Source organism: Narcine bancroftii, chromosome 4 (assembly GCF_036971445.1).
Source record: "Narcine bancroftii isolate sNarBan1 chromosome 4, sNarBan1.hap1, whole genome shotgun sequence".
In the NCBI taxonomy this organism is placed as follows: Eukaryota; Metazoa; Chordata; class Chondrichthyes; order Torpediniformes; family Narcinidae; genus Narcine; species Narcine bancroftii.
The window spans coordinates 250,304,326-250,326,241 of NC_091472.1; the positions used below are offsets into that span (position 1 = coordinate 250,304,326).

Sequence of the window (21,916 nt, forward strand, 5' to 3'; positions counted from 1 at the left end):
AAGAAGCAAGAGTACCTGTGGATCAGCATCAGTGAAAAGTCAATGTTTAAATGGGCTACTGACCAAAGTCATCTGCAAATATTAACATCTCTTTCTATTTTCTCCCATCTTCATGCATACCCACTCCAAGTTCATTCTGTCATTGAAAGAGATCAGCTGTTACCTCTGAGATTCTGACCATTCAGGTTCCTTTCCTGACACCCAACAAGTTGCTATTACAAATGGTTCCTTCATCTTGGATAATGCCTTTCTATTTTGAAATAAGCTGCCATCAACCAGGAAGCACCCACAATCCTCTGTTCCCATATACCCTGCACCAACAAAACCTCCCATTCCTGTCACTTGACATATTGATATACTCTTTTGTGCTCAACTGGAAAAGAATGATCTCATATCTGTGGCAGCTGATCTTGCTACATCCCAATCTCTCAGCCACTGTGCATCGTGGATTTGGTCATGACACCCAGTGAGATACAAATGAGGTCATCCTCTCATTTTGCTACAATAGCTGAGAGCTTAAGTTTCCATTGCAGGAGCTACTTCAAACCTTTAAATCTAGTTTTACAACACTTTGAGAAGTAACACATCTTTACTAAAGATGCTATAGTGAAGAGTTAACTTTTATATACATCCAATACTAAAGTTTTTGAGTGAGGTGCATATTTTGTTCCAAATTCAGTGCAGCTGGCATAACCACTTTTGTTGTTATTCTACATGACCGGATCCATTCTTTTTTTAAAATTATTCAAGTACACCAACATTTATTTGCCTTCCATACTGCCCAAAAAGGTGGCAAGTCTGGAATTATGAATAGACCAGGTACAGACAAGAGCTTTCTTTACCTGCAAATTAGTGAATTGGATGGGTTTTAAACCAGTCATTTCATGGTTAGTGTTACTTTATTTAGTTTTATTTCATAACTATGGTGGGATTTTTAACTTTTACCTGTGAACCAATGGGCCAGAATTCTGTGCCGCTGTTAAATTACTTCCAGAGTTGTGTTACTACCATGTAGAACTCTACTCAGGATTTCAACTTGCCTTTATAATACTGCTGTGAAGAAATTTACCGAGCTTGTTCTCTGCACTTTTGAAGCCAAGAAAAATGCCAGCAGTTGAGGTCGGTTGCAAAATCCTTGGGGAAAAATTGTATAAATTGATAGTACTGCAGGTTAGAGGGCAGTGTCAAAGGTTTCCCAGTAGGGGTAAGTACTTATTTTGGGGGAAAGAAATTGCAACTTAAACTATTAGAAGCTTGGTTTTGTATTTATGCTATTTCAAACCAATGAAGAGAATATGAAACAATCTTTGAATTGTATCTGATCAAGCAAATTAGCATTTTCATGATAAGAATGAGTCTAATGGTTTAAGATTATATTTGTTACAAGAAAATATCTCCAACAATATCAATTGGTGAGAAATCAGGCTTTATGAAAAAAATGTAGAGTTATGTATTAAATGGAATGGAGTGCAAATGAATGAATGATTATCTAATCACTCAGAATAGAAAAACATGTTTTTCCAACACATTACCTTACAAAACCCTTTAAAAAAAATGCCATTAGCAGTTGAAAAATAATTTGCTTCCGCACTATGTATAAGCAGCTTGTCATTGTTCATTATATATATTTGGAAATAATTACCAAATTAAAACATAAATGACAGGCTTCAATGTTTCCCTAGTTATTTTTGCAATTAGTGAAGGTTCCATGTTAGAGTCAGAACACATTTGTCAATTCCTAACAACTTGTTTTCCAAGATGCTAAAGAGCAGTTGGACTCCAGAAACCAGCTTAACAGCAGAATTTCTGGTGGGCATTGTGGTGGGAGGGGGTTAAGAATAATGTTTTTCTTTCAGAAAAGCCATCATAAACATCCATGACACAATATCAAATATGAGCAGGTTCCACGCATCATAATGGGGGCATGAATCAGAAAAAGAAAAATTCACAGTTGCAGTTAGTGTTTTTAAAAAAAGTGATGTTTCAATAGAAAGGTGTTTTGATGGTGTCATAGAAATTTATGGTCAGGATACCTCAGGGAGGTTCAAAAGTCCAATAGCTGTAGCAAATCAAAACGGTTCTTGAACCTGGAAGTGGTGGGCTTCAAGAACTTGAGCAGTATGATGGGGAGCCATTATCGACATGGGCTGCCTTCTTCAGGCAAATGGCTACTGTTTTTTTATTTCTTTATCAGCAGGCTGCTGAACATTCACATCAAGGATGGTGGTCCATTTATCAAGGAATGGACATACACTCTCAAAGCTTTTATAGTTAGAGCAAAATGGTAACAAAGGGGTATACAGATGATTCTTACATGCCCAAAAATGTGGTATGCCTTTGGAATTTGTTGGATCTCTGTTTTGTTGACAAGTAGCATATTTCAACATGGGCATAAATTGGTTAAGTATCTAAATGTGCTCAATGTATCAAATTAATGACAATAAACTGTGGGTACAAAACACCAGGAGGATTGACAAATGGATGGAGATACAAATGGAGTACATAAGCATAGAATGACAAGAAGAATAATGAAATAATAGATAAATTCAATTTAAACAAATTAACACACTATCCTGACTTGGAAATAGATTGTTGGTCTTTCAATATCGAGGGGTCCAAACCCTGCAACTCAACATCTAACAGCACCAGAAGGATGTCAAGCTTCAAGGGTTGGCTCACTGCCAAGGGGAAGTGGAAATGGGTAATAATGTTAGCCTTGTTGCTGGTGATACCCTTCTGTAAACAGGTTTCTCTCAGTAGTGAATTTAATGCAATGCTACAGAAAGTAATTATTGTTTTTGTGATTTTATTCCTTTAAGAATTTCTTGTCAGTTTTTCCTTGTTGGCTGCAAGAAATGGAGCCTCATCTATACAAATTTCCTTTGATAACCCCCAGTGAAAGCACATACAAATATTATTTGGTAATGTACACCCACCTGCCCCAACTTCCCACTTCCAACCCAATTAACCCCTCTCCCCACCAATCTTTGCTTGAAACATTCAAAGGAAGCATAAAGGTGTTAATTTTGTTCACATTCATGGTCCATTAAGTTCACAAGACCCTCTTCCACAAATCTCATGACATTGGTAAAGCCAGGAGCAAGCTATTTGAATGATATTGCCTTGTCTTGCACCACCAGGTCAGGAAGAATTACTGCCCCTCCACCATAAGCAATAAACCCTTCCTCCTCAACAATAAACTCAATCAGGGACTTTTACTTTTGCACTTTAATGATGGTTTTTCCTCTCTTTATTGCAGTTTGTTTACATTCGTTTACACGTGGACAGTTTTTTTTGCACTACCAGTAAGTGGTAATTCTACCTTGCCGACAGAAAAAGAGAATCTCAGGGTTGCCTGTGATGTCATATGTATTCTGACAATAAATCTGAAATCTGCTATTAAAACAAATTGGATAAAGAAATGCAAATCATAATTACAGCATGAAATGGAGCCCCTAAATTTACTGGATAACAGTAGGTGCCTAATGACAGGAAATTATAGACAGCTCTTAGAATATCATCTGAATTTGTTTTTAAAAAAAAGTACAAAATTTCTTATTCTCTAGACCTTTAGTTTTACTTTCTAATAGGAAACTGTACTTATTTTAACAAAGTACATGTTGGAATATGTCAAGAGAATGATTTGTTGATTCCAGTCTTAACAGTGAAGCATTTTTGCCCAACTGGAATTTCAGCCATATATTGAGCACAATTGTCTAATCATCTCTTCACAAATTTTTTTTTAAGTGCCTGCCTGGCTCTCTGAAATACTCCCCTGATAGGGAATGCAAAGTCAATATTATTTCACAAGTTTGATAAGTTTAGGAAAAAATCTTTTCCAGAAACCAGATTTCAGGTTTGTGAATGTTTAAAAATGTAAAACATTATGCTAGAAATAAAGGGGAAACCACCAAAGTACTGATTAACATTTCAAAAAGTTCAAAAATGTTCATACTTCCCATAAGTTAAATTCTGTACAATCAAAATACTGAGCAAAATTATACTTAACATATTAACATTTTTTCAAACAATAGACAAAGTGAAAGATTGTTGACTAAGGTAATTGCAACAAAATGCTGAGCACTGATTTTTTTTCTCTCTTCTTCCACCCCCACCTCCCAGTATAATCATTGTAACCTTATACTAACCTCAGGTTCTTGCTCACGATGTTGGATAGGTACCATGCTGACCATCACAGCAGTTCCTAGAACTGTTAACAGGGCCATTTTGTGATCTGACACCTTGGCTTTTTGCCATACAACTGCCTGAAATATAATGGCAGGGAATCAAATCCTATCACTAAATTTAGGTCTGTTTCAGTCAAGTCATCTGCAGTTTCATAAAATTGCACATCAGAAAGACCCATTTCACCATATTTTACAAGTACAAGGAAAGAATACAAAAAGGTAGTTTATTGCAATGATGTGGATGACTAGTGGTTAAGAAGAAATTCTACGCAAACCACAAGAAAAAGGGCTTCAAAATAAGCAAAGCTTTCAGTGCTCATTGGTCTAAACACGGACTCATAATCCAGCAACACCTCAATCAAGATTGTTTTCTGATGCTTCCTCCCTCACTTTGTCAGCTCTCCAACCACCTGAGATTTCCTCAAAGTCTGAACTCTCACACATTCCCATTGATGGCTTTGGTTCAGCTGTCTGGGCACAAGCTTTGAAATTTCCTCCCAAATTCACTCTATCTCTCCTTGTCCTCAGTGACTCTTCCTCACCAATCTTATTTATCAACAAGAAATATTTTAATATGTTTAACTCGCTACACAAATGAAAAGAACTCCAATTAACACCATTTGACCATTTGGCAACCCTGATAGTTTATCATCTGGGATACCAAGTCATGCTTGCCTCACTGACCTTCCCCTCACCAGGGCCCCAGCACCCAAATGGTCCATGTGTAGCCCTGACTCTCCCATTCAGTTTATACTTACCTGGTTACTTATTCACAATCCTTTATAAACACATTCACTAGAAATATTATTATTCTACTACTCTATTCTTAAAAATGTGACTTAAAATGGAATATTAATAGAATAATGCCTGACAGTCTAATAAATCTGCTAACACAGCACCACTAATGTTTTAGATGTGGTAGATTAGCAGAGTTTTAATGGAACTTGTCTGAGCAAATTAAAGAAGTTAGTCATTTATGATAATAATCATAGAAAATTGCAAGACAATCAAAAATAATTCCCTTAATTTGACACAAAGTTAAACTGGTCTTGAGTATTTAGTTTCATTGCAGGATATACACGTTTTTGATAGATTTGCTGAGTCATTTGGAATTTAGGAAATAAAAATAGCACAACAATAAAAACAACTGAAATACGTAAAATTGTTCTGATGGCTTCTTCAGATTTTAAATCAATTCTTAGACAACATTGACTACAGCAATAAAAAATAACAGCATAATGACAAAAATACTAAAAGGAGTAACACCATTCATACATTATGGTATTTACAAGCCACCCAGGACCACGTGGTACTCAGTGAATGTGTCTCTATTCAGGAAAACATAACCGGAAAGCACAAATAGCGTTGATACATGCATGACATGAAACCACATTCTAGCATCCAGGATATTAGCGTTAGGTTACTAGCTCAATATGGAATTAGAATTACAGTGTAAACTGGGGCTTCTATGGAATTAGAATTACTGTGTAAACTGGGGCTTCTATGTATTTTTGCAAAACAAAGGGCAGTGTTGTTCTTTACATTCTCCATTTTCAAAATGTTTGCAACAAATGGAGGACAAGTATTTGTTCATGTTGCAACCATCTTCAGAGAAAATGGAAAATTACATTCAATCCCACAATTAAATAAAAAAAATAAGTTTTGGAATATAGTTCATGGCATATCTATCAAACCCTGGAATAAAGCAATTAAAAAGAAACAAGCAGTGTGGTTTCACTGTGAAAACAGCTCCTAAAGTTATAGAAATAAGCCATTGGGTTCAATTGTCTAACTTTACTGCTGGCTATTATTGGTAAAATGTTTGTGCACCCAGACATGGGCATAAATCACAGTAGCAAAGGGAATAATTTTGTTAAAAGATCAATGGAATTTAATGGTTTTAGTTTGACAATGATCCAAATATTAATTTGCAACTTTGAAACCCGATCATCAAAACACATGAAACCAAATCTACCTAGAGCTACTGAATGACAGCTTTGGTATGAAATAAGGATTTCTAATTCAAAGTTTATCATATGAATATTCTCCCTCTAATATCCTGAGATTATTCCACAAGAAAATATGGTGTTCTCAAAACACTTAGTAAATTCCTGAGAAGGACTAAACTTATTACCAAGGTTTCAGGGAAAGATTAGTGACTTTCCTCAGTCAGCATTAACTACCAATTGACATCTGTAAAGTGTCACTAGGATTGATTTATTTCTAATCCCAGTAACTAGCCAGAAATGTATGATTTCATCATAGATTGTTGTTTTTGTTCAATGTATGAACATTAAAGTTTAGATTCATTCAGCTGATTAATTTTTAAAAAATGACAAAAATGCTCCTTATCAAGAAAGATGCGAAAAACACATCTCAGAAGGTTGATGTTGATGAAGCTTGCAAGAATGGCATTGGCAATTGTTTGTTCCTATGCTAGCTTGTGGTTCTCGAATGTTCCATTTTAGAACATGCATTCAATTTATAAGGAGAGAGAAGACACTCTACTTTTAGCAACATTGCTATAAAGATGTCTTCACTTTGCTTTCTCCATACCACTAACAGAACAGTGTAACTTACTACTGATCTCCCCATGTGACTTGAATAGAGAACAGCATATGGTCTTGGAATGCTTGAGTAGACATTAAATTGATTTTGGCTTCTGGAAGCATACTGCTCTGGCATTCTAACAAATTAATCAAACAATCTAGGCAAGATTGTGCAAGACTGCAGAAAAGAAAAAATGAACAAGATATATTCTACCATTAATTTCAAATTTAAAAAAATTTGCAAAATAGATTGTTATTTTTCTTTAATTATATTGGATTATACAGTATTTTCAACACTGAAATATGCCATTTTGGCCACATGTTGTAAGCTTTTGTATATATGCCACAAAAGCATCAACATTCTGAAGTTACACTCAACTCTTGGCACTACAGACTTGTACTCCTTTCTCTTCATGTGGTTATCTAATTTTCCCTTAAATACATTAGTTTATGCAAGCAATTACCACATTCTTTGGATAAAGACCAACCAATTTCTTGCGGAAAAGCAAAATTCACTGGTGAACATATTTGACATGCTTTAAAAACAATGATGGAGAAACTCAGCAAGTCACACAGTACATACAATTTATGTAGCAAAGATAAAGATACATAATCAACATTTCGGGCCTGAGCCCTACATCAAGGCATGAGCAAAATGTAGGCAGTTGCTGGAGTTTCACTTGTGTTTCACTCCATATCTGACAAGCTGTTAACTTACTGGACTTCCAAGGTGTTTTAATCTTAGAGATTTGGGACCCTCTGCAGGCATGCTAAGAAACAGGTTTCATTTTGTTATTCAATGATGACAATATTCAAAAAATGGAACCACATAATCTAGAAAGAGGTTGGATAGACTGGGTCTTTATCCCCCTAGAAAGCTGGAGATTGAGGGATGAGCTTATAGAGGTTTATTAAATCATGAGGGTCATGGATAAAATGAATGCGCACAGTCAATTTACCAGGGTAGACAATTCAAGAACTAAAGGGCATAGGTTCAAGGTGAGAATTTCAAGAGGGTCCTGAGGGGCAGTTCCCCCCCCCCCCCCCCCCCCCCCCCCCAACAGAGAGTCTGCATTTGGTACGAGCTACCAAAGAGAACTTCAGATGTGGGTACGACATTCAAAAGGCAGTTAGATATACGGACAGAAAAGGGACAGAACATATAGACCAAATGCAGGCAAATGGGTCCAGCCCAGAACAACATGGTTGGCATGGACACGTTGGACCAAAGGACACGTTCCATGCTGTATGACTATGACACTCAATAGCAAGAGAAAGTGCTCATCATACTCAGCATATCATGCAGAATCTGTGGAGAGAGAAACAGACTCAAAGCTTCTGATCAATAAGCTTTTACCAATTCCTTTCCTGGGTGCTTTTAGAAAATTGATTTTTAATTTTGGATTTCTATCATTCTATCAATGTTTTCCATTTATCCTACACAAATAGTTTTGCATAATTGAAAATCAACCATAACCACAAAAATTCTCTTTTGCTCCACTGTATAGGCCAGAAATGTGATTTCTTAATTTATAAATTGTAAAATATTTGTTCTTGAAATTTCCATCGTTTGTGTAAAAGTTTTCCTTCAAAATAGAGATTGCACTGCAGTGTTGCTGCCACCTACAGTATTTCAGTAAAAGTTCACTTAAAATGGACTTGGTAGGAGGGAGGAGTAGCTATATTAATCAATAAAAATGTACCAATCAAAATAGAAGAGGAAATAATAGATCCAGCAGGGAGGTATGTAATGATAAAATGTCAGATATATTCAGAATTTTGGAATTTACTCAATGTATGCGCACCTAATGAAGAAGATCAAAAATTTATGCAAGGTATCTTTTTGAAGATCGCAGATACCCAAGGGAATATACTAATAGGAGGGGATTTTAACCTTAATTTGGACTCAAACATGGATAAAACTGGAAAAAAGACTAACAGAAAGAACAAAGTAACCAAATTTATAATTAAAATTGATGCAGGAAATGGAACTTTTGGATATATGGAGGAAACAACACCCAAAGGAAAAGGAATATTCATATTATTCGGGTAGACATAAAACATACTCAAGGATAGACCTATTCCTGTTATTAGCCCACATTCAAGAGTTAAGAAAACAGAATATAAAGCTAGATTGTTATCAGATCACTCACCCCTGTTATTGGCAATAGAGCTAGAGGACATCCCACCAAGAATGTATAGATGGAGATTAAACTCCATGCTACTTAAAAGACAGGACTTTAGAGAATTCATTGAGCGACAAATTAAAATGTACTTTGAAATAAATATGGAATCAGTGAAAAATAAATTTATACTATGGGACACGATGAAAGCATTCATCAGAGGACAGATAATAAGTTATGTAACTAAGATGAAGAAGGACTACAATCGAGAAATAGAACAGTTGGAAAGGGAAATAAATACAGAAAAAGAATTAGTAATAAAGGAAGATACAACTAAAAAGAGAATTGACAGACAAGAAAATATGAAACACTACAAACATACAAGGTGGAGAAGAACATAATGAAGACAAAACAGAAATATTATGAGCTAGGAGGAAAAAAAAACGCACAAAATACTAGCGTGGCAGTTTAAGACAGAACAAACTAAAAGAACGGTATTGGCATCAAGGAAAAAGGACAAACAAATTACAGAAAACCCAACTGAGAACAACGAAAACTTCAGGGAATTCTATGAATAAACTATATCAAACTGAAAACGAAGGGAAAGAAGACAAAATAGATGAATTTCTAACTAAAATTGAACTACCAAAATTACAAAGAAGAGCAAAATAAATTAATAAAACCATTTGAAATAGAAGAAATACAGGAGATATTAAAAAACTACCGAACAATAAAACACTGGGAGAGGATGGACTTCCAATAGAATTCTATAAAACATTTAAAGACTTATTAATTCCTCCTCTCCTGGAAGTAATGAACCAGACTGAAAAAACATAAAACATTCCAGATTCATGCAAAACAGCAATAATTACAGTAATTACAGTAACACCAGCATCGTATAGACCAATATCTCTACTTAACACAGATTATAAGATAATAGCAAAACTATTAGCAAACAGATCGGCCGACTGTGTACCAAAAATAGTAAAACTAGACCAAACTGGATTTATTAAAAAAAGACAAACAACGGACAATATCTGTAAATTCATTTACTTAATCCATGCAGTACAAGGAAACAAAACTCCAATAGTAGCGGTTGCTTTAGACACAGAGAAAGCTTTTGACAGAGTAGAATGAAATTATTTATTCAAAGTAATACAAAAATTCAACCTACCAGAGAAATATATTAATTGGATTAAAGCATTATATAAGGGACCATTGGCGCAAGTGACAGTAAATGGATTTAAATATCTATATATTTATATATCTATATATATCAAACCAATTTAAATTAAGCAGATCAACAAGGCAGGGATGTCCACCATCTCCCTCACTGTTCTCATTAACTATAGAACCACTAGCAGAACTGATAAGAACAGTACATATACATCTTGATGAAACAGCTTTTCTCCAGATCATGGTACACACTTATTCATACACAATACAGGTGCTCCCCTACTTACAAAAGTCCGATTTACAATTTTTCGAAGTTACGATTGATCAAATCTGTAATTTCAATTTCAGATCTGTTCCTGTGCTTGTGATATCCGGTACACTACTCTCGTGATGCTGACTGAAGGCAGCATCGCGCGAGAGTATTGTACAGCATACTCTCTTGCAATGCTGGCTCAACAATGCAACACAGTCTCGAAAGTAATGGTCTTTTTCAGTGTGGAATTAAGGTATTCAAAATGTAATAAAAAAATTGGTAGGTGCGGTATTCTTTCTCAACTTATGATTTTTTTCTATTTAACGCCATTGCAAGTTGAGGAGCACCTCTATAAAATAATAACATATATACGCAAAGATATAATTTATAATAAATATTTTGGTATGATTTACTCAGTTACAGGTTGCTGTTCATCAATTTCACAGCCTGTGGGAAGAAGCCATTTCCCAGCCTGGCAGTCCTGATTTTGATGCCCCTGTACTTCCTTCTTGTTGGTGAGGGTAAAAAAGTGTGCTGGATGGAAAGGATCTTCAATTCTTTGAGGCCTATTTAAGCAATATTCCTGGTGAACGTTGTCACTAGAGGAAAGGGAAACCCTAGTGATTTTCTCAGCCCTTCTAAATCCATCATACAAATCCACAACTTCCTATCTGATGTAGGCCTTGCACAGAATCTAATCATGTATACAGCCACAGGTCCTGACTCGCCCCCCCAATATCATTCCCTAGTGCTGGGCAGCGCACTCTAATGGGTTCTCCACTACAATCCCAGACATTGTAGATGGAGCATTCACAGCTCTGAGAATTCCTGTTTCTAGACCGGTTATTCTTCTGCGCAAGGTGCTTTTCAGAAATAAATATAAATTTATTGCACAGATAATTACCCCCTGTAACATTTGTTTTTAAAATACACTTATCTAAACCAGGAAGGTGGATTCAAGATAAATATCTAAGCTTTTCTTACATTGCTTTGCTGGCAACAAAAATAATACCGGCATTTTAACAATCTCTTGGCAGCAGAGCTCCTTAAAAACTAATTGTCAAAACTAAATTAACTGCTTCATGAAATGATTTGTATGGAATGTCAACAAACTAAAGATAGTGATTTATGAATAAAATTGAGCAAACTTAAGGAAAGCCTCTTTAAGTATCTGCTGATCAAATTCTTGCTCTAAAGAGTGTAAACCAGGGGTGTCAAACTCAAATTCACGGAGGGCCAAAATTAAAAACTTGGACTAAGTCGAGGGCCGAACTAAATATTTATTGAAAATTTTCAATAACATCTGCATGTTATCTCTTCTTTCAACATATGTAATATTAAACATTTTCTTATTAAAATAAATGTTTAATAATAGTTTTGGATAAACTCTTTCATTGTCATTGGCCCATTTCCTTTAGCGTTCTGAAACCGTGCACATGACGAGTCAATGAGGGATGATTAAAGCAGTGGTCTTCAAACTTTTTCTTTCCACCCAGACCACCTTAAGCAATCCCTTACTAATCACAGAGCAATGGCACAGGGACGCGAGTGGAAAGAAAAAGGTTGAGAACTGTTGTATTGTGGTAACTCCACATCTGATTAGGTTAATTGTTAGGCAAGTGGTCAGAGAAGGACCCCACCCCCCAAGAAAGGCTTAAATCACAGGAACAAAATAAGCTTCCGTCTCATTGCTCCCAATCTTACACACAGTCCTGATGTGGAATGTGGGGTCGCAGCTCCACGTTCATCCGAGTTCAGGTGCTGTCTGTGTGGAGCTTGTACGCTCTCCCCTTGTCTTGGACCAACAGGTCGGTCGCCTGACGAAGGCACCCGAACCCCCGTTGAAACGCCGGCGTCCGGGGCGGTGGAGGAATTGGCTGAGAAGAGCGCGTTGCTCCCACCCCCCTCCCATGGTTGGAGAGGGATTAAACTGTGATCTCACGGCGCCGGGCTCGTCTCCAACAAAAGGAGCGGGAGGCAGGGTCCGCTGCACACGGAGTGAGGCATCGCCAACGAGACGTTCGGTCCGGCGCCGCCGCTGAAGCGCAGACCCAGCGAGGATGGTCCCCAACTCCAGCCGCGTCTGTGTGTCCGGGAGCCGGGCGGGCTGAGTGCGGCGCTCCAATCCCCGGGATTCGGGACTCGGAGATCCCTCCACACCTCCGGCGTCTTCATTTTCACCTTCAGTGTGCATGCGCTATACTGGCGTGGCGGCCAGCGGGCCAACTCTAATATATATTTAATATGATCTTGCAGGCCAATAATTACATTTGGCTCGCGGGCCAGAGTTTGACATGTGTGGTGTAAACCATTCTTTCTTGACCACATTATATTTAATTGCATTGTGATTCCAGGAAGGGTTTTCATCCCTACTGAAATGTTTGGTATAGAGCAGTTTGCGCGATGCATTTACAGTGTCAATGATTGGGACCAGGATTCGAATCCTGTGCTGTCTGTAAAGAGTGATGTTCTTCCCGTGCTGCACGAATTTTCCCCAGGGGCTCTGGTTTCCTCACACCATTCAAAATATAGTGGGGGTTGTAGGTTAATTGTGTGGCACGGACATGTGGGTCAAAATGGCTTGTTACCTTGCTCTATGTCTAAACAAAATTAAAAAGAAAAAAAGCACCTTTACAGATGTCAAAACATTAGCAATGTTTCCATCATACTCAGATCACACTCTTCCACATCCAACATCTTTTTGAAAGCAAGCAGCAAAAGGCAACAGATTTGTTCACAACTTGCATAGTGATTGGGTTTCATGAGCATTCGACTTATTCTGGCCAGGAAAACCAGAAACCTCAATGGTCACAACTCAAGAAATTGCACCAACAAATTTGTACAATTCTCTAAATCAAAGCACTAAAAGCAGCTGTTCAACCCAGTGAAACAACGTACTTGCCAAAATTAAATTTCACAAAGAATGGAAAGACATGACATTTAATTTGGATAAATTCATCTGTGATACAGTTTGACTGAAAGCGTGGAGACTTCACATAAGTTGGACATATGACCGTAATTGGGACTGGAGGATTGGTCATAACTCAAATTGGTCACAAGTCCAAACCAGGTCCTGAGACAATTTTTCAAAAATGTTTTCAACAAATGAACCTTTAAATGATGATTCTCAACACGTATTTCAGAACCTTTAATAAAGATATACAACATATGAACTTCAAGTAATTAATAAAGAATCTCAACATATACAGTACTTTTAATACTGTAGTAATTCTGTACTGTACAATACCTATGGTTTTAATAAAGATTGTCAACATTTCAACTTTAATCAGAAGTCTCTTCATCTGAATTTGATCCTATCACTGCACTTGTACTGCTACTTGGCTGTGGCTCCTCACCACCTTTCATGGGTCAATGGGCAGGGGTTTGAAGAAGGATATTTAAAAGAACATGCTTAATTTCGTTTGCACTATATTTTTTTCCCCCCCAATCATAAATTTGATAATAAGAACTTAAAGTGCCCTCAATTTGGTGATCAATCTTGGCAAATCTTTCAACATTCTGGTGAAGATCTTCTGTGGTTCTTCATTCTCTCTCTTTCCTCTTTTCCACCTCTGCAATGGATTTTTCTTCTAATTCGAAGTTGTCCTCATTGGTCAATTTCTTTGATTCAAAATCCAATAACTCTTCCACATCTTCAATGTCAACTACCAATATTCTCTCCAATCTTGTCAAACACATCCTCCTCATTCAAGATTTTTACCTGCAAAGTTATGGTTTTCCTCGGTCTCTTAGCAGCTCTATCAAAAAGGGATAAGTTTTTCCTCATTTGCCATTTTTTTTGTGCATCTACTGAATGGCAATGGTGCACATGGCCCTATATAGTACATGCATATGCGTAGAGGTTTTTTAAAAAAAAAAATTGGTTGTGTGTGCGGATGGACGTAACTCACGTAGGTCAGAAGTCTAGGACTACCGGTATCTAATTGGACGTTAAAACAAAAATGCAAACAACATTACTTGAATATTTTTTAGTAAGAACCCATGACCTGAGGATGTGCCCATAAAAAACAGAAAAAGGGCACAGTCAAACAATAAACTGTGCCTCAACATCTACGAACCTCCACTCACCAGCAAGTACCCCAAACGACAAAAAATCATTTTGGATTGCCAAACTCTCTCCAAACCATCTTCATGGCAAACCAGCCAAGAACAAAACAAACAGAAACTCTGTGGCCTCTGCAAACATCATATTGCATTGCTCAACATTTAAACACAACTACAAAAGCTCTTAAATGTTGCTCTTTAAATCTGGCTCTTTGAATATCTGGTGAATTATTACAGTACATACTTTGTAGCATAATCGTAAGGACAAGAGATGAACAGACCTTTTCCAATTCATGCAGGATAACATAGATAGACAGCTTCTATAATCACAGCCAATATGATTGCAATATTTAAACCAAAAAATTCTGGTCCACATGCCAGCAAAGGAGTCATTATCAATATCCTTATTCCTTAATTCCGCTCATTTTACAAACAATATAAACAAATGACAATGGAAAGAATTAGCACAAACGAGGAAAAGGCAAAAATCCATCTGGTTTTCGCAGTAACAACAAAGCTTGGGTCCAACTCAATTTATCAGAGGTGGCTAACAAGAGGAGTATATTACAAATGAACAAGAGCAGACAACAAAACTAGCCCCAAAGCTGTGAACAAGTTACAATTTAGACCAAGAGTCCGCAAGTTAACACAAATGGAAGACTCGTGACGTTGTGGCCATGCCAGAATCTGAAAGGACCCATTAAAAAAAATATGCACCAACTTAAATTATTATGTACAGAGACTATGCTTTAACCTCGAAATATTTGAGCAAATATCTTCCAAAATGTGCAGCATATCAAGTTCAAAGAAAATTGGGAGAAACAAAAGAAAAAAAATTAAATTTTGAATTTCACAAATTTCCACCATAGAACCAAATATTTTACTAATTAAAATCACTGAATACCATGATCAAGTTGAGATGCTCCAATAAATTTAAATGTATAAATTTTTTTCTTACCTTATTGTGTGTGAAAATAAATCTAATATCTGGTTTTATTATGCCATATGCCATTAGGAGGTCATGAACTTTTTTCAGCTCATCTTTGCATTTTTTGACAGTTGAGTAAAACTGCTTTCTCACGGGAATATTCTTAAAAAGTTTAAGCGCAGTCACAGTTGTTCCTATGGAAGGGACAGTAAATTGAAATTAACAAGAAACAATAGTGGGGAGAGGGCAAATATTTCAAATGACTTGACCCTTAAACCTGTCCAATTCTGAGGAGAGCAAGTATATTTATTAATGAGGATAATGTGACTTATGAATCAATAAGAAACTGATTACCTTTATTCTGAGGGAAGTTACATGGGAACTAATAGAAATCCTCTGCATTATCTGCACCCTTGCTTAAAAAAACAAGAAAATCATGATATGAGACGGCAGTGGTGAACAAAACATTGATAGGCCACAATATTGGATAAATTTAATACTCATTTAAAATATGTAAGCTGAGGACAGAGAACAGATATTTGTAAAATACAAGTCATATTTGACATCTAAGAGTTCTTTGAAAAAAGATTAGTGCACGGAAGCAGAAGAAATTGTGAAATGGAATCTGTGAAAGGAAATGGATTATTAAAACAGAGTTAATTCCAAACATACCCAAAGCATAATTTATACCATCTTTGGGAGTTCACCTTTAGGAATTGAAAGAAGATGCTGTGGAAAAATATTCTGAGTTACTTAACTTTAGCTATAGAGAAAATCAAACAATTTAAGGCTATGTTTAAATGATTGTCAAATCTTCTCTGCAAAATCCAAAATGTATTCTGGCTAAGAAACCATGCAATTTATGAACTTTCAATGTTTATCTTCTGTAGAAATACCATAGGAATGATGACATTAAAAAAAATTCTTGAACTATTGGATCTCCAATGGACTAAGAACAAATTGAATAATCCTCGGTTGATGTGTGATCCTACAGAAACTTGAATGGCCATCCGGACCTTCTGGATTTTGTGATGCTCCATCTAGTGATAGAAGTGGGAAGTGACAACATAGCTGTCATAAAATGACGATTTTTCAAATGACTCACACAAAAACCGAAAAAGGCAACAAAACAAAATTGAAATGTTCAAAATCCATTTCAAAATTGGCCATAGAGAACACTTTCAAGTTTAGGAGTAACTAGCCTATTAATTCCTTTTATCATTTTCCCACAATTGCTGTGCCACTTTTCAATACCCAACATGTTTACATTAGTGTTGAATCAGAACTAGCAAAACAGATCAGAAGGTCATTATGCCCCTGAGCTATGATCACACTATTTAGGCTTGTAAGCAGAGGGAGAGTGCTGCATTGTCAGACAGGACTGGACTCTCTAGAAGGTAAAAAGGATGAAAAATAAGATTGAGGGAGATCTTCCCAGGTCCTGGACATTGATTTTATTTGAATAATCAATCATTGCAGCAGATTAACTGGACATCTTCATTTTCTGGTACCTTAGAATGCAAATTTATCAAATTTTTCCATTGTAATGTGCATAATTTAAAGGATCTTAGAATACTCCAAGATTGTCATAGTTCTTAGAAAATGCAAACTATTTCTAAAATATCCTGAATGTCAATATAATTGATAATTATGAAATCCAATCATAAATCGATACACTCCAATTAAAACTTTGATTTCTCTTGTTCAAATTTTTAAAAAATTAGACATTTAGTTTGGGATATCTCTATTACTAATTAATTAATTCCCTGCTCACTTTAATTTTTAATCACAAAGTTTGAAGATCCATTGTTGTAATCTCAACCCTTGAATACCTGGCATGAACAGACACACACGTGCTCACAACCTCAATGTAAATAGAATACCTTGTCCCATGTGAGAAGGCTTCTGTGAAATGATATGCCCAGCACCGTCCAGTGTATACTGTAAACTCACTTCATCAGCACTGGTCTTGGTGGTGACAATAACCTGTGGAAAAGTGGATCCAAATAGCATTTGATGCAACAAAACCTCTACCAGAAGACAGTCATGATTCAATGCTCCATTAAAAAACCATTTCGATCATGCGCTGAAATCCTGCTCCAAGAAAGGATTGACAGCTGATTTAAATCAGCCAGCAATCTCATCCTAATCACTAAAGTGATTAAACGCACCTGCTGTGCGCTTAATCAATTGGTCTCAGTCAAGCAATTAACCTACACTTATTGTCCAAACCCACTGAAGAATAATTTAGTCCAAATAAAATGCAGGAGTAACGTCAAACATCACCAGCATGAGCTGGCTGTTGACAGCATGAGCAAACATGTGGTCCACAAAATCATGGGTTCCTCTGGGAATGTGCTCCATCTGGGGTTTGCATCTTTATAGGCTGAAAACTAGAAGTGGGAATGGACAGAAATATCTAAACATTTTTAATCTCTTACCTTCTTTGGCTGATCTGCTTGTTTAAAATGGCAGCACTACCAGGTCTGCAGTAATGGTTGCACTGACGCTAGCATGGATCCACTAGTGCTGCTCCGAAGGGTTCAACTGCCTGGTTCTAATGCTAGCGGCTCCATACAGGCTTCAAATGGGTTAGCTGCCAGCATTAGGACCCTGCAACCATGGGTCTGTCCCTAAGATAGTGGTGTCTGCACTTGGCAGCAGCCACAAGAGGTTGCAGACTCCAAGGTGCTGTGGACTGGTGCAGAGCACCAGAAATGGAGATAGCACCCTCCCCATTGAGGAGAAGCAGAGACGAGTTCTTACCGGTAGCCTGTGGATCTTCACTTACACCTCACAGGACGGTGATCATGCCAGTGGATCAGTGAGGATCTCTCTTAGTGGCTGAGGGACTCACGGTGACCGCAGGCTAATGGAGACTGGACCATGGGAACCAAGCATCGGAGCTGGGTTTCGAGAGTGCCGAGGACAAGAAGAGCTCCCGAAGGGCCTAGGCCACTGAAGGCTTCCTGATCTTATTGGAGATTTGGATCTGAGATCAGGTTGCCAAAAATTCAAATGGAAGTCTATGCTCCTGCAGAAGCAACAGGAGCAATGGAGGCAAATCCACAGATACTCAGTGACTCTGAAGGGACTCTATTGCTTCTCTTTCTCCTGTTAGGGATGCCAGGTTTATGGCAGAAAAAAGTTAAATTATATCATGTATGTTACTTTTTGATGTATTATTACGTGACAATAAAAAGAATCTTGAACCTGAATCCTTCATTATTTCCAAATACTGCAGAATTTAAAAAAAATACTGCTGTAAACTGCTACGAGCTCTCATATGACATTAATTGTTGCCAGATTTCCTTGATTATTCCATAAATCTTCAACCATCTGAAATTACATGTAGAAGCTTGCACATGCTGATCAGGAACTATATTTACAGTGTCAGCAGTCCTTCAGTTGATAAGATTCTTGCCTGAGTCAGATCCCATTCATAATCCAGTAGAGAACCAAGGCAGGGTGCAACATATTAAACCAAGGACCATTCTGCCCTCTTGTGATCGTAAAAGATCCTATGACTCTTAGGAAAAGCAGATAGTTTATTCTTGGTCCCCTGAACAATACTGATCTCTACACTATCACCCTTATAGATCATCTAATTACTAGAATCCTATTTGCAGAAGCTCACTGCACACAAGTTGACTGTCACATTTTACATAGGCAACAGCACTGAGAACTGCATTCTTGATTGCAAAGCATTTGGTCATCTAAGACTCTTCACCATCTAAGACCTCTCCCTTCCATCGCTCAAGTAAGAAAAGCCCTAGTAATGGTGAATATTTATCTTTCCATCTTTTGCATTATCTCCTTTTAATTTAATGCTCCAATTGTTATTTTTGGAGTGGCTGCACCATGAAAGGATTTCAGTGCATCTGTACATTTTGCAATGCCATTACAGAAGTTGAGTGAATGATCATAACTCCAGGAGACCAGTACCACCGCCCAAACTCCACCAATGCTTGGAGATCTTGGGGGGTGGGGTGGGAGGTGGGGGGAGGAGAAGAGAGATAGCTGTTTAATTTTTAAATTTAGTTTTAATTGAGAGATGCAGCACGGTAACAGGCCCGACCAGCCCACAAGCTCATGTCAGCAAATATATCCTTTTTTTCTTTCTTCTTCTTTGGCTTGGCTTCGCGGACAAAGATTTATGGAGGGGTAATGTCCAAGTCAGCTGCAGGCTCGTTTGTGGCTGACAAGTCCAATGAGGGACAGGCAGACACAGTTGCAGCGGTTGCAAGAGAAAATTGGTGGGTTGGGGTTGGGTGTTGGGTTTTTCCTCCTTTGTCTTTTGTCAGTGAGGTGGGCTCTGCGGTCTTCTTCAAAGGAGGTTGCTGCCCGCCGAACTGTGAGGCGCCAAGATGCACGGTTTGAGGCGATATCAGCCCACTGGTGGTGGTCAATGTGGCATGCACCAAGAGATTTCTTTAGGCAGTCCTTGTACCTCTTCTTTGGTGCACCTCTGTCTCGGTGGCCAGTGGAGAGCTCGCCATATAACACGATCTTGGGAAGGTGATGGTCCTCCATTCTGGAGATGTGACCTACCCAGCGCAGTTGGATCTTCAGCAGCATGGATTCAATGCTGTCGGCCTCTGCCATCTCGAGTACTTCGATGTTGGTGATGAAGTCGCTCCAATGAATGTTGTGGATGAAGCGGAGACAACGCTGGTGGAAGCGTTCTAGGAGCCGTAGGTGATGCCGGTAGAGGACCCATGGTTCGGAGCCGAACAGGAGTGTGGGTATGACAACGGCTCTGTATACGCTAATCTTTGTGAGGTTTTTCAGTTGGTTGTTTTTCCAGACTCTTTTGTTTAGTCTTCCAAAGGCGCTATTTGCCTTGGCAAGCCTGTTGTCTATCTCGTTGATGATCCTTGCATCCGATGAAATCGTGCAGTCGAGATAGGTAAACTGGTTGACCGTTTTGAGTTTTGTGTGCCCGATGGAGATGTGGGGGGACTGGTAGTCATGGTGGAGAGTTGGCTGATGGAGGACCTCAGTTTTCTTCAGGCTGACTTCCAGGCCAAACATTTTGGCAGTTTCCGCAAAACAGAACGTCAAGCGCTGAAAAGCTGGCTCTGAATGGGCAACTAAAGTGGCATCGTCTGCAAGGAGTAGTTCACGGACGAGTTGCTCTTGTGTCTTGGAGTGAGCTTGCAGGCGCCTCAGATTGAAGAGACTGCCATCCGTGCGGTACCGGATGTAAACAGCGTCTTCATTGTTGAGGTCTTTCATGGCTTGTTTCAGTATCATGCTGAAGAAGATTGAAAAAAGGGTTGGTGCGAGAACGCAGCCTTGCTTCACGCCCTCAGTTATAGCCACGTAACCAATTAAACTACTAACCCCATACATCTTTGGAATGTAGGAAAAACCCAGAGCATCTGGAGGAAACCCATGCAGACAGAGGGAGAATGCACAAACTCCTTTTCGATAGTGCCAGATTCTAACCTGGGTTGTTGGTGCTGTAAGGTCAGAGAAGCCGATCCTACAGGATGGTGACCATGGCAGTGGACCAATGAGGGGCTCAGCAGCTGAGAGACCTACACAGGCTGCAGGCGACCCACACGGGCTGCGGGCTGCTGGAGTTTCGCCTATGGGAACCAGGTACTGGAGCCAAGATTCAAGAGAGCGCTGAAGGCAAGAAGGGCTCCCAATGGGCCTCAGATGGTGAAGTCTTCCTGATCAAGTTGATGGTTTGGATCTGGAGCTCGGGTTTCTGAGAATTGAACAGGGATCTGTGCAGCTGCAGAAGCTGTGGGAGTGCTCGAGGCGAATCCATGGACACTCAGTGATTCGGAAGGGATTCTCTTTTACTTCTCTTTCTATCCTACAGTAAGGGATACCAGGCGACACTAATAGCAATTCTTTGTCTACCTTATGGCAGGCAAAAAATAATTCATGTAATATTGCATATTCTGTATTCTTTTATTGTTCATTTATTTTTGTTTTTTCTTTTACTTTTACTTCATGTTATGGGGTGGGAGGAAAAAGGGGAAAAAATGTCACTATATATTTTAATGATGAATGTATATATTTTTATTGTAGTAGTTTACATTGAAATATTAAATAAACAAACAAAAAATTGCATATTCTGTACTATTATATGACAATAAAGATAACTTGAATCTTAATTGGGTTGCTCTAATCTCTATGGTAACCGTGCCGCTGTTTAACCAGGATTTCCTTGGACATGTTAATGGGGTGAGGGCTTTTACTTGTGATCATCCTCAAACACGTGCTGTGTTCCATTGCTGTGGTGAACATTCCGGATCATGATCAGCATCCTGATTCACGAATTACCTTTCCAATTAGAGGTCAATAAAACTATAAGAGTCTCATTTAGGATAAGGGGAAAGAGGTTTAAAGAACATCTGATGAGAATGGCAAGTACCTGGAGTTCACTACCAAAGTGTGGTGGAAGTAGATCAGCAGTTAAGGTATGTCTAGATGAACACTTGAATCAACTCAGCATTGAAGGCTACAAGACGTGCTGGGAAATGGTCAGCCAAATAGCCTGTTTCCCTGCAGTATAACTCTGACTCCGTGGCTCCATGCTCAAATTGGCGGATTCTTAACATTTCCAGAGCAAAGATCAACTGCTTTGTTTCTCTAATGTGATCAAAATGGGCATG

The 21,916-nt window shown here is 38.2% G+C and overlaps 1 protein-coding gene across 12 annotated transcripts in view; it reads right to left on the minus strand.

Moving 5' to 3' along the window:
• The window catches only part of LOC138761844 (PMS1 protein homolog 1-like), a 105,620-nt gene that overhangs the window by 41,184 nt on the left and 42,520 nt on the right, over window positions 1-21,916 (minus strand). For 10 of the 12 annotated variants that reach the window (XM_069934701.1, XM_069934700.1, XM_069934705.1 and 7 more), the window contains 3 exons: window positions 17,165-17,267; window positions 15,312-15,475; window positions 4,149-4,265 (listed from right to left, as the gene is read on the minus strand). In XM_069934701.1, coding sequence (XP_069790802.1) covers window positions 4,149-4,265; window positions 15,312-15,475; window positions 17,165-17,267 — 384 coding nt within the window. Of the gene's footprint in view, window positions 1-4,148; window positions 4,266-15,311; window positions 15,476-15,635; window positions 16,834-17,164; window positions 17,268-21,916 lie in introns of those variants that run through there. The other 2 variants (XM_069934708.1, XM_069934702.1) reach the window with 2 other exon arrangements.